Raw genomic sequence first — 13,909 nt, forward strand, 5'->3', positions numbered from 1 at the left:
CTGGAACAAAGAGTTATTTACCACAGTTCAGCTATTTATCACAAATTTCTCTTTTTACAAGAAAATAACACTCTTCTTAAGAAAGAAAATTCAGGATTTCGCTGAAGAATGATAAAGTACCAGCAAATATGCTTTAGGCCAGAGGTATATTCTGCACTGGCAGCAGGATGGTGAGATAGCTAGGCTTTTACTTGCTGTTGTTCTGTTTTGCACATTGAATTACAGGCAATCCCCAGGTTACGTACAAGATAGGGACTGTAGGTTTGTTCTTAAGTTGAATCTGTATGTAAGTCGGAACTGGCGTCCAGATTCAGCCGCTGCTGAAACTGACCGCCAGTTCTGACTTACATACAGAATCAACTTAAGAACCCCAAACGTCCCAAAGTCAGCTGCTGCTGAAACTGATCAGCAGCTGATTCCAGGAAGCCTGGGGCAGAGCAACTCTGCCTCGGGCTTCCTGTAGTCAGCGCTGGTCAGTTTCAGCAGCGGCTAAATCAGGACGCCTGAGGCAGAGCAGCTGGGGTGCTGCTGGGTTGCTCCAGTAGCGCCGCTCCTCGGCACTACTGGACCAACCCAGCAGCACCCCATCTGCTCTGCCCCAGGCATCCTGATTCAGCCGCTGCTGAAACTGACCAGCAGCAGCTGAATCAGGACCAGAGCAGCTGGGGTGCTCCTGGGTTGGACCAGTAGCGCCCAGAGCGGCGCTGCAGGACCAACCGGCAGCACCCCAGCTGCTCTGCCACAGGCGTCCGGAGAAAAGCCTAGTCTGCTGGGGGAGGGGGGGGCGTACTAGCTGCGCACCCCCCACCCCAGCAGACCAGGAAGACACGGGCGGCGGACCGAGACGCACCGCGGTCCTGCCGCCTGGGTCCTCCGCGGCTTTGCTCCCAGTCTCCCTGGTCTGCTGGAGACCAGCAGACCAGGGAGACGGGGAGCAAATCCTCTGAGGACGCCGGCAGCGGGACAGCCGCGGGGCGTCTGGGCTGTCCCGCTGCCGGCTTCCCCCGCGGCTTTGCAAAGCCTCGGGGAAGCCGGCAGCAGAGCAGCCCAGGTGCGCCTGGGGTGCCCCGCTGCCCGAGCCCCCCCCTCGGCTTTGCAAAGCCGCGGGGAAGCTGGCAGTGGAGCAGCCCAGGCACGCCTGGGCTGCCTCGCTGCCCGAGCCCCCCCGCAGCTTTGCAAAGCCGTGGGGAAGCCGGCAGCGGAGCAGTCCAGGCGCACCTGGGCTGCCTCGCTGCCCGAGCCCCCCCCGCAGCTTTGCCATCTTCCTATTTAGCTGAATGTTGTATATGTTGTTATCTTGATATATGTTTGTTTCTGTAGTCCTGAAAGCTGTTTAAGAAAAAGCATCTTTGTTTTCTTTAGTCTAAAACATTCTTAGGTTTTAGGATGGGATTGTAAAGTCTGTATCCACCTTTTGAGATATATGAAGTGGATCAGCTAAGACAGACATTTTATTCAGTTAACAAGTATGATAACACAACCAACCTCCATTTCATTTATTTTTTAGGAAGCTTTTGTCTGTGTTATAGTCAGGCTTCTAACATTCCTAAGGAGGTCACATACTCAGTTTCTTTTTTACATAAAGGTATGGTTAATCTGTTTTATTCTATTGCTCTTATTAACTTATTTCATAGTGTCACTTTGTATAAGGTGTCTCAGAATATCTTACAAAATTAAACAACTATATAAGCCTGTAGACTGTAAAATACTCTGGCCAAAACTAAAAGTGTGGATGCCTGAAATAAGGCTGCTAGGTATCAGTCCTTCTTGTAGACTTCCTATGGGATAGACACTCAAATCACAATTTCCTGTAAGTGACCATTAACTGTACGTGACTCATTTTTGGGTGCCCACTTTGAAACATATCCAGCCAATCGTTTAGCAGCACTGAGCACTTACAGCTGCAGCTGCCGTCAGTGGGAACTGGGAGTGCTCTCTACCCATGACCGTAATACACCATGTGTGGGAGCTGGACTTACTAGCTCCTAGCTTGAGAGTCTGGGGTGCAGGTTAGCCCTTATTTTCACAGGCAAAGGTCAACGCTCACTGACTTCACTGAAAACTATATAAATGAAGCCAGTAAGGGTAAGAGGTGACTTGGTTTAAGTCCTTCTTGTTATGAACAGAGACTAGCATTTCAATCCAGGCAGAGGTAGATTTGTGTATCCAATATGAGATACAACACAGTTCAGACAAAGAATCAGACTTTCTGTGGGTTCAGATAGACTTGCACTGCCCCAGATTCTCTCTCTCTCTCTCTCGTTATACTTTGCATATAAGCAATAACATTTAATGTGTGTCTTCTTAGGTTACAGCAAAACCTTTACAGTTGCTCTACAAAGAACAGATTACCCACAAATGAAGGAAGTAGCGTTTTTGGATCTGGGTAGGTTGCTAATGTAGCTTCTCTTGTTTCCTCTCCCCACTTTGAGAAGATAGAGCACTCATTAACCTCAAGGCTTCTTGTGGTCTCTCTCCTCTTTATAAGAGAGAGATAAAGGTTTTTCCCTCATCCCTTCATAATGTAGCAAATAAAGTAACTTATGCAACATGACTTCTATTTTTGGCACTTGATATTGTAATACCTCATAGTGTTAGTGTGCAACTTCCTCTGAAGTTGACTGTGTTTCTCTGGAGATAAACTAGCATAGTGCTTTTGAGTGGCATGAGTGTCTCACATCCTTCCCTGAAAACCTGAGGGTATCGCTTATATTTCCTGTGTTAACACTGCAACCTCTATTAACTAAACTATTTTATATCCCCTAGACATAACCTGTTCCAATAAAGAGAATTGGGCTGAGAATTCCCAAAGGAAATACTTCAACAGTTGCTCCAATTGATGGCTCTTGTTTCTTTCAACAGATTATTATGTGGCTGTTTATTTGCCTGGCCACTTCCTACATCTCCTCAATATTCAGCATCCTGACCTGATGTGCTATAATTTGTTTCTAAAAGGTACAGTAAAACTTTAGTACTTAGAAGTCTTGAGCATTTCTTAAGACCATGGTAGAGACTCTTGAAATTATTCTGTTCCCTTTAGAGGATAATTTGGTTCATTTTATTGGCCTCACATCTTCATTACTGTACAGTGTTCTCTGAAAAGCCCAGAAGATAGGGACCAGGTAGAATTAGAAATGTATTTTTGGCACACTCCATTTTAAAGAGATATAATGAGCTTTCTTATTTCATCCATTACTCATTGTCCGCTTATTATGAAATGAAAGGAGACCATTCAGTGAATTGCATTCTCTGGCTTCATTTAATAATTTCCCATTCCCCTTTGCATGTTTATCGATGCTCCAGCATTCTCAAATTTCATATGGAGATGCAAATTTGATATTACATTTCCTTCCTCCCATTGAGTTTCTGTGTGTGTGTTTGAGGAGAGTGGGAGAGGAAATCTGCATTTCCTTCACCTGATCAGAGTCACATAATTTGTTTTGAAGTCTCATCTGAAAGGCACAGTATTTAATTTGCACGTAACAGTGTGCTATAGGAAATGGGTTATTTTTGGAAACAGAAGGCCTTTGTTTGGAAACAGAAGGCCATTTTTTTTTGATTGGGTGAAAGAAAGGTAGGCTGCTGGGCCTGGTGCAGCTCTGACACATACAGCACTGTCAAACCGCCCCTCTCCCCAAACCCAGTTAAGAGCTGGTTGGATTTGAGAGTAGAAGCATTTTCCTGCAGAAATACATACGGTAGGTGGGAAGTTTTATTTTATGGTGGGCATGTTTTCTAATGCAATGGGAATGAATGGGATTGAAATTACTCAATGGTAATCAATTCTAGCATATGATGATCTTGGTTTTGATCTTGGTTGTGTTTAATAGGTAGCAGGTTTAAAACAAACAAAAGGAAGTACATCTTCACACAATGCATAGTTAACGTGTGGAACTCCTTGCCAAAGGATGTTGTGAAAGCTAGGACTTTAAGAAGGTTCAAAAAAGAGCTAGATAAATTAATGGAGGATGATTATTAGCTAGAATGGGTAGAAATGGTGTTCCTAGCCTCTGTTTATCAAAAGCTAGGAATGGGTGACAGGGTTGGGATCACTTGATTATAAACTGTTCTGTTCATCCCCTCTAGGGGCACCTAGCATTGGCCTTTGTCAGAAGACAGGATATTGGTCTAGATGGGCCTTTGACCTGACCCAGTGTGGCAATTCTCATGTTCTTAAATTTAGTCTTCTTTTTCTCAAAGTTTGGTACTTGTTGCTATTTAGATGGCCCAATACAGTGTGAGCATGTTACTTTGGATGGTGCAAGCCTTCTGCATCATAGTTGGTACAGACTAACTCACTGTACTCTACTAAAATGGTACCCATCTACAATAAACTTCAGGCAAGAGTTGGATATTTAGTTTTTTCCCTCCCCCAAACAGAAGGGATTCAGTGCACTACTGAGGCCCTGGGCAGTAGGTAGCAGCTTGCACTATTGAATGGATATTTTTAGTGTAGACCTGCACTGTATGCATTGGAGAGGGTCCAGCGGAGGGCAACCAAAATGATTAGGGGCTGGAGCATATGACCTATGAGGAGCGGCTGAGGGAGTTGGGTCTGTTTAGTCTGCAGAAGCAAAGAGTGAGGGGGGATTTGATAGCAGCCTTCAACTTCCTGAAGGGAGGTTCCAAAGAGGCTGGAGAAAGGCTGTTCTCAGTAGTGACGGATGGCAGAACAAGGAGCAATGGTCTCAAGTTGTGGTGGGAGAGGTCCAGGTTGGATATTAGGAAAAATTATTTCACTAGGAGAGTGGTGAAGCACTGGAATGGGTTACCTAGGGAAGTAGTGGAGTCTCCATCCCTAGAGGTGTTTAAGTCTCGGCTTGACAAAGCCCTGGATGGGTTGATTTAGTTGGGATTAGTCCTGCCTAGGGCAGGGGACTGGAATTGATGACCTTCTGAGGTCTCTTCCAGTTGCATGATTCCATGAAAGGCAGTTAGGAATGTCATTAAATGGATCTCATCCACTCATCTTCAGCTTCAAGAACATGGCCAAGAAGTAGGTATGATTGAGTGCAGGTCTATACTAGAAGTGCTAAATCGGTGCAGCTGCACCAATGCAGCCATGCCATGCTGCACTGTTGGCATAATTGCTCCACCTTGAGAGTATCTCCAGCCAACATAGTACTGGTGTGGGTCGGGCTGAGGTTGTTGTAATTTGTATTGCTCATGGGAGGTGTCTTTTTCATACCTTTGAGTGACGTAAGCCGCATTGATTTAAGTGTTAGTGTATACCCGCCCTCAGTGCAGGAGTGGGCAATCATTTTTGCCTGTGGGCCACCCCGGAAGGGGCGGGGCCTAAACAGGAAGGGGCAGGGCTACTCCATCCCCAGACCATGATTGATTTGGGGGTGGGGGAGCCTCTTTGCATCCCCTTCCCACTAGGCACCCATGTCCTGGAAGAGGCTGGGCATGCTCCCCCAAAACCAGGCCAATCAGGGCCTGGGGGGCGGGGGGAGAGTGAGAAGCCTCCTCCTGGTCTACAAGGAGCACATGGCACTTTGAAGTGCTGTGGGCTCCTTGCAGGGCTGGAGCAGGGTGAAGGAAGCTTCACGCAGCTCCCCCGCCCCCAGGATCTGATTGGGCAGGGGAGCATGCAAAGCCTCCTCTACTTTCCTTCCGCTGGCTCTGCAAGTAGCACATGGTGCATTGCGGTAGCACCTGGCAGGGCTGGAGGAGGCTTTGGGTGCTCCCCTGCCCACAGGCCCTAATTGGCCTGGGAGCAGGGGAGCAGCAGAGCCTCCGCAGGCTGGATGCACCTGTTTGGCAGGCCTTTTTGCCCACCCCTGTCGGTGCTTTCACACAGTGGTTATCCATGCTAGAGAAAAATCTAAGACAGGTAGGACCTTATTTTCAGAGGTTCAAGGCACTTGAATCTCTAATGGTTTTCAAAGAAATCTTTCCGTACTTAGCCCTTCTGAGAACAGCTGGCCAATAGGATGGGGTGGGAAGTTAAAGTGTGTGAGAAGGGAAAATGGAGGAGGAGTTGGAGACCATGAAATCATGGGATGTGGCAGAGGGGAGAAATTTGTGATAAACAGAATTTATGTTCACACAAAGACCTTTCTACCTTCAAATCTCCTCCCTCCAGGCGAGGATGCAAGAATCAACATGCTGCCCAACAGTCCCATCCAGTCCCTATTCAAGTCAACCATCTGGGATTGCTGCTCAGGAAGACTGTTTACCATAAGAATGAATGAGTGTTCCTTGTTGCAATTCCTCCGGAACAGTAAATTGGACAGCGATAGACTGGCAGCCCTGCACTGTGCTCTCTTACATGTCAGGAATACAACAGATTTGGAAATGCAGGTAGGACTATAAGTCACTTCCTTAAGTTTCTTAGCGTTATTTATTCAGCTAAAAAGAGTGGGCGGAGTTCTCATGACCAATATGAAGAGATAGTCACTATTATTATCAAACATTTGCATTGCGGTAGCACCTAGAAGCTGACCAGGTTGGCTCCAACATGCTTCCAGTGTAATAAGTATAAGGATTATGTTTCTGAAAACACTGTTTGACTTCATTCTGTGTCACTGCTTTAGGCAGTGAACTGCAAGTGAAAGGGGTTCATTGATCTGGACAGTGCCAGAGTCTTTTGTTTGAAAACAAGCTTTAATGAACTCTCCATTTTTTTGACTTTCACAGATTATTCAGTGGATTTCTGAGAATCTGTCAGCATGTTATACATTTAACCCCATACAGGAATTTATCATTGGTAGGTGGTTTTTTTTTCCCTTGAATGTTAAGCAAGAAAAGTTTAAAGGGAGACATCCGAAGATAAAACCACCCAACTGCAAACTGACTCTCCTCCCGCTGCCTTATTTTTTTGATTATACTGGTGGTTGTTTGACTCAGCTGTTGTAATGCTGTACACTGTTGCTAATTGAGAAGACCAGTACATTGCAATTCTGGTTTGAGAGCAACTTCTACAACTTTACACACATGATTAGCTACCACTTTGTGCAGGCAGAGAGCCATTACCATTTTGCCCTTTCATGAGCCAAATTCTCTGTCTAGCAGGTGGCTCAAATAGCTGGGATGTCTGCCGGGCAGATGAATAGAAGAGGAAGGAGTAATTTTCCTTTAGACTCTGCCAGGTCACAGAGCCATTCCTGATGGTTGCTTCAGCATAATGGCTGGTGTATCCTGTGACATTTTCACATATCAGCAGATCATTTGGCCCAGCCAATCTGAACCCTGCTTCCTTTTCAAGGAAGCTGTGCTGAACTGAGCTGGAGCTAAGTAGCTGACACACCCTTGCAGGGCCATCTGGGATTCTTTTCCTCCCTTTGTGCAGTGGAGTCATATCAGGTTCCACTGCTAAGGAAGCTGCTGCAGTAGCAACATCATGAATTGTCCCTAAACAACTAATTGGCAGATTAGTAAGGGAAATGGCAAGTAAAAGGGAACAGACTATAAAGCTTTTTCTTGGTAACTTGTAACTTTATACAGCCTTGTCTTGTAAATCTTTAATTTTTTTTTAATTCATTCAGCTTCCCTATACTGGTCAATGTGTCCAGAGACTAGCAAACTGGATAAACTTTTGCCATATACATCACTGCTGTACTGGAATGGGGTAAGAGATCCACTGAGATGAGCATTAATAATTTAGGGAAAGGGTTTGTTTCCTTTCTAAAACCTGTCCACTTTTGGAAGCAAAATTTTTCTTTTTAGAAGATGATCTAGTTGCTTGTCTGTCTATTTTATACCCATTTTATCTTACCAAGCCTTGATGTCCTGTTTTTCAATCTTTAAACCAGCACTTTAACAAGGTTCAAAAAAGAACTAGATAAATTCATGGAGGTTAGGTCCATCAATACTTATTAGACAGCATGGGCAGGAATGGTGTCCCTAGCCTCTATTAGAGGCTGGAAATGGATGACAGGCAAGAGATCACTTGATGATTACCTGTTGTGTTCACTCCCCTTTCGGGGCATCTGGCATTGGCCACTGTCAGAAGACAGGATACTGTGCTAGATGGACCTTTTGTCTGACCCAGTATGGCCATTCTTATCTTCTTAATCTTTATTTTTGGTAAATGCCTTTATGAATCCTCAGTGACAACAGTGGTATTTAATTGTTAAATTGGTCATGGTTTTTATGTAATATACCGATGACTGTGTGCCCATGTGGTGTTTATAATGGATGGAGAATGATTTTAGTCACCGGGATCCAGGACTTGAGCCACTGCATCCAGGTTTCCAGTAAGTATACAACCTGGCGAGTATTATTATAATGAAAATTGTATAAAATAAACAATATTTGGTATATGAAAGACAATCACCAGCCAATCAAAAGTTTTCCAGTCTTCAGCCTTCTCCAGTAAGACCTACTGTCCAATTTTCCTCATTAACTCTAGTCATTACAAAAGTTCTAGGGTGCTAACCGCTTATTTAAATAATAGTTATTTAAAACTTCAAGCCTCAAACACAACATACTGTGTTGTATGGAGACTGTTTATCTTATTTATTGGGTTTACCAACCTACTTTAATCCTGAAAGAGGAGGCCACTTTTTATCCCAGCACAGAGAGAAAATAGTTTCCATTCTTCTCTCATGCAAAGGTCAGTGTGCTTTCTTGGTTAACTAGATTACTGTCTATAGAGGGAAGTTACCTGAAACCTTCACATTTTCATATTGTAATCTGTGATTTGTTTGTATCTTTTAAATTAAATTAATGTTTTAAATTCCTACTCTTTGTCTATAGATTATCCCTGGAATAACATGCATAACGGACATTATTTCTTTACCTGAACTAAAGGTAAGTTTCTACATATGAAGATATTGCTGTTAGTAGGAAGGATGTGGGTTGTCGCTTTCCTTCTAAACATAACGATAATGCAGGGCTACTCAAATGCAAATAACTTCTTTCACACTGACAGGCATGAATACAAAGATTAAGGCAAGACTATGCAACACACAGGTCCCATTTAAGTCAGTTCTGCTGATATTAATACAATGCAGTATTTACCCAATTTCCACCTACATGACAGCACTTTTAATGAACAATGACAGTCCAGGAATTTAACTACTAAAACACATATCAACCGAAGACCATTATGTTGACTACTTTTTTGTTTTGGCTCTCACCTGAGGGCCATATGTTGAGCCCTGGGTAAAGCCAAACGGCACCGTGGGCCGCAAACAAATGGGGCGCAGTCCTCATGCGGCCTACAGGCCATGTGTTGAGTAGCCCTGCTATAATGCATGTATTACATGAAAATAAGGATGAAGAAAGAATTGCTCTAATTTTAAGTAGCTTTTGTGACTGCTGGAAACTTGAATTTTTCCGACAGATTTTGTGGTGTCAGAATTGAACAGTCTTTTCTCAAGGCTATGCGCTATTCTTTCTGAAGGACATTGGCTGCTGCCCCAGGTGCTTTCCAGTTTAATTACCTCCTCGTTCTGTGACTGAAGTTAAAGTGGGGAAAGTTTCTTTGCACTAGAAACATGGGGGATTTCTAATGTACATCCAGGCTGCTGGTAAGCCCCTGGACCAGGGATCTGCAACTAACTGTCCCCCTGTAGAAGGACCACCTAGGAGCATCTGCTAGTTACCCATTTTATTGTGTCTCCCCACCACCATTATCGCCTTTTTATATACACGGCACCATCTGTACCGTAACAGTCAAACTTTGTTCGTGTTAGAGCTGCCTTGTAACCGACACTTGGCCACTCTCCCAGGGCCCAAAGGCAGGGACGCTTTCTCCCTGGTCTGGCAGACGGGGGAATTTCTCCTAAATGTGTCCACCCACAGGCAGCGGCGGATATAGGGCAGGGCGGCTGCCCCGGGCCACCCGCTTCAATAGGTCCCGCGCCAGCCCCGCTCGCCCTGACGCATATCTGCTGCTGCTGCCCTCGCCTGCTGGAGCCACCTCCACCGCTGCCCTTTGCTGCATGTCCATGAGTGGCTCTGTTAGCCCGTGGCATGCGTGCGGTGGCAGCTCATTGCCATGGAGGCGAAGGGCGACGCCTGGCCATGGCGCCCGGGTATCCCGCTGCTCCACCCTCCTGCACCACCCAGAGAGAGGCTGGGGAGCCCAGACCCCTTTCCCGCCAAGCCCGGGGGCAGAGCGACCCGCCCACCAGGGAGACCCCCCCATCTCCTCTTGCCAGTCCCCACCTTCCCCCCACTCGTGGGCGCAGCGCAACCCAGCTCCACAGACAGCACCCTCCCTCCCCTCTCCCCCACGTCCTTGGGAGCAGAGGGAGTTGTCAGCTCTCCCCGCCCATCCAGGAGCTGTTCGAGAGGCTGAAATAGTAATTTTCGCCTGTCTGATAAGTCAGACACCCCTGCCTGCTGGTCCTCCCTAAGGCCCATCTGTGCGCCATCCTCCACGTAGCCACACCCTGCCTGCCCCCAACCCGAGTAACCACATGCTGCCTGCCGCCCCAAATCCCAGCACCCACACGCCCCCTGCCTCCCCTCCCAAGTCTCAACACCCATACTCCACCTGGCTCCCGCAAGTCCCAATGCTGCCTGGCTGCCGAACACCCAACGCTGCCTGGTAAATACTAGGCATGGGCAGCCAAAGAGAATCTACTGTGAGCCAGGAGCTTTTTGTAGGTCTTTCGATTTTATCGATTGAAAACGACCTGTGTAAAGAAATGGACTTTACTGACATAATTGAAGAATGTGCTGCCAAAAGAGCTAGACAGCTATAGTAGACTTAAATACAAATTAAAATGTTTAATTATTAATGCAGAATTGTGTTTAAGAATGAATTACAATATAATTAAAATAAAAATTACCCAACTAAATTAAGTTTCTATCAAATTTACCCAATTCACATTTAATATGAAAAATAGCCTTCAATTTGTGCATTTAACGCCTTTTTTCTATTTTCTGTCCAAAGGGGGGCTCTGCAAAATTGTGCTGCCCTGGGCCCCGCAAAACTCTCATCCGACCCTGCCCACGAGCTCCACAACACCACCCTGGGCCACTTCCTACCTGTGCTTCCAGGCCTATCTTGCCTCTTTCCTAGGGTGCAAGCCGCCCTTTGGAGCACCAAGAGACACCGCGCCCCTGCTCGGCGCTCCCCACTCCTTCCACCTCCCCAGCAGAGGATTCATGCTAAAATTCGACACTCTCCGTGGGGGGCTGAACAAAGACCCCAGCTACCTTACCCATTACAAAGATAGCTTCCCCAATTATCACCTCTAATACTATTAACTCACAGACATCTACCCTTCCCCACCTCTAATATCATTAACTCACAGGCATTCACCTTCCTTCCCTCCCCTCCTCCCCCCGCATCCCCCTTCTGTTCTGAAATGTGATTTGTCCTTTTCATATGTGTTCATTTTTTTTTTAATTGTATCCTTTGGTATATATGGTTGTGACTATTTTCTTCCACTATTTGATCTGAGGAAGTGGGTCTGGCCCACAAAAGCTCATCATCTAATAAACCATCTTGGTAGTCTTTAAAGTGCTGCATAGTTTTTCCTTTTTATTTTTGCAAGATCAGATTAACAAGGCTACCTCTCTATTACTGACCAATTAATGGCATTCCAGGAGGTTCCTGTTGTCCAAGAGTGAAAAAGCAACTGGAATGTAGAATGGAATTTAACCCTTTCATTTATTATGTGTTCAGTCTCTCAGGTATGTGGGGCATTTCACAGGCAAGCTAACACCTCCCTACCCTGATGAGCTTTCTATTTAAGGGCCATTTGAAAACTTCTGAGTACTGTCAGGGAATTCCTTTGCAATGAGGTTGCACCACATTTAGTAGGAAGTGGATCCTAAACTCAACAGCTTAACAAGGGATAACAAACACAAAGCTTGCAGTTAAAGAGGAATTTGAGAGGCCAGTATCACAACTGTAAGAGTATGGAATATGTTTGCTGGTTTAACCAGGGCCAGACTAAGGGATGGGCAAGCTGGGCAGCTGCCCGGGTCACCAACCATCAGGCACCACGTGCCTAGCTCCTGCAGCGCCGGCCTCCCCCATCCCCGCAGCTCCCCCATGGCCGCGAAGCCCTGCACAGTCCAGCGTGGCCGGCCCCGGGCTGCGCACCAGCATTGGTGGCCGGGCTGGGCAGCGCATGCGCCGTGTGCCCAGGAAAGGCGCTGCGCGCCAGGGCCCGGGGCGCCAAAATGGCTTGGCCCAGCCCTGGGTGTAACCTAGAAATTTGATCAGTTTCTTTGAATAAGTTAATATATTTATGCTCATGTTTTAATCTGTCAGGAAGTGTGACAAAAGTCTGGGTTGGAAGGAAGAGTCTTGAAGTATTTGAAAGACAAGAGAGAAATGTACAAAATTGGCATGGGGGCAGGCATGGAAGAAGACATCTCATGGCCTGCAGGAGTAACAGTGACATGGCCTGCAGAGAAGGCAGGGAGTAAACTTAGCTAGTGCCTCCCATTGCAGTTAGCTAAACATCCTCCACCATCAGTTAGGCAAATGCAGCCACTCATCAGCAGCACACAGATATACTACATGGACGTACAATCCCCGGTAAAGTGAACTACTGTAGCCATTCAAAACTTCAAGAGGAGATTAGACAAGTAGTCCTCACTGTGCTGGATGCATAGAGTCTGACACCCCTGCTCTTGTGGAACGGGCCATGGGGTTTTGACATCTCTGAAAAATGGTGCCTTTGATGATACAGTGCAGGCTGGGCCCCTAATCCTGTGCTGGAAGGGCAGCCTGCAGGATCAACACCACGTTCACGTGCACTATCGGCTACGTCTACACTGCACGATTATTTTGGAATAAGCTATTCCAGAGTAGTATTCCAAAATAGTTTATTTAGAAGCAGGGAAGCCTCAAAATGAGTCTTAGGCAGGCTTCCCTAATGTAGACATGCAATCTCAATTTAGAGCCCCAGGAGGAATAACTTAGAATGGCCTGGTGAGGGGCAATTTCGAAATAGCTGAAGTGGAGCGTCTGCACACGCCTTATTTCGAAATAGCTATTCTTCGTAGAATGAGGTTTACAGAAGTCGGAATAAGCCGTCCATTATTTCAAAAATAACGGAATTGCTGTGTACATGTTCACATAATTATTTTGGAATAACGGCCGTTATTCCGAAATGACTTTGCTGTGTAGACACACCCGTAGAAATCTCCAAAAACATACCCAGCCTGACTGTGTTTCTTTGGACAGGCCGTAGAAAATCAAGAAACAATCAACTCTTTATTTTAACCTGGTGACTTCTTAAATGAAATCAAAAGATGCTGCCAGTTTTAGTTTCTAGTGTCATCAACTTTTAATCTTAGAACCTGCCACTTTGTTAGGGGTTCACTGGACAGCTTTAATTACGTCAGACGGATGGTATGGTTTGAAAACAATGCAAGCGTGGACTGGCAGGAGATCCCTAGGGTTGTGCAAATGCACCTATCTAAACTGACCACTAGATGTCACCGTTGTATATTCTGACTGTTAACAGTAAAACTCAAGAAAATACTGTAGTGATATGTTGTAGAGTTAATTATTTTGTTTATCTGGTACCAAAAATCTCAGTTGATTGTGTTTAAGCTAAGACATTTATCTCAAATGCAAAATTTATAGTTCTCTTAATTTATTTCATGTTGCCAAGTTAAATTGTGTCAATATCCAGACTGATGTTTATCAGCTAAGGCCACTGGAAAGTTGGACAGCATAGTTTAAAATATATAGAATGGTTTAAGGTCAGTGTGTGTCTCCTCGTACTTACATGGGAGTATGCCATTATTGGCTGTAACAGAATGTAGGTTGTGTTTCAAAGTCATGCTTGCTCTCAAGTGCAACTGGAGAAATAGGAAATTAAGTGAAGAGGCCCATGTGCCTGTACTTTTCTAAATGATTTGGGGTAATCCATTTTCGGTACTTTTAAAAGAGTCTGTGCGATGTTTTGGTTACATGGTTGCTCAGCACTTTCTGAAAATCAGTTTCCTAAAGTATTTCAAGTTTGTCACCAAATTCCTTAGT

General features: G+C 45.4%; 1 protein-coding gene across 5 annotated transcripts in view; it reads left to right on the forward strand.

Moving 5' to 3' along the window:
* Positions 1–13,909, forward strand: part of GSAP (gamma-secretase activating protein) — a 151,539-nt gene that overhangs the window by 31,113 nt on the left and 106,517 nt on the right. For all 5 annotated transcript variants that reach the window (XR_012903342.1, XR_012903339.1, XM_075926733.1 and 2 more), the window contains exons 13-19: positions 1,508–1,585; positions 2,309–2,386; positions 2,863–2,955; positions 6,089–6,306; positions 6,643–6,712; positions 7,491–7,573; positions 8,704–8,757. Coding sequence is in view for 3 of the 5 variants with exons in the window: in XM_075926733.1 (XP_075782848.1) it covers positions 1,508–1,585; positions 2,309–2,386; positions 2,863–2,955; positions 6,089–6,306; positions 6,643–6,712; positions 7,491–7,573; positions 8,704–8,757 (674 nt within the window). In the remaining 2 variants the exon portion in view is untranslated. The remainder of the gene's footprint in view (positions 1–1,507; positions 1,586–2,308; positions 2,387–2,862; positions 2,956–6,088; positions 6,307–6,642; positions 6,713–7,490; positions 7,574–8,703; positions 8,758–13,909) is intronic.

The sequence above is a fragment of the Pelodiscus sinensis genome, chromosome 1 (assembly GCF_049634645.1).
Source record: "Pelodiscus sinensis isolate JC-2024 chromosome 1, ASM4963464v1, whole genome shotgun sequence".
Taxonomy (NCBI): Eukaryota; Metazoa; Chordata; order Testudines; family Trionychidae; genus Pelodiscus; species Pelodiscus sinensis.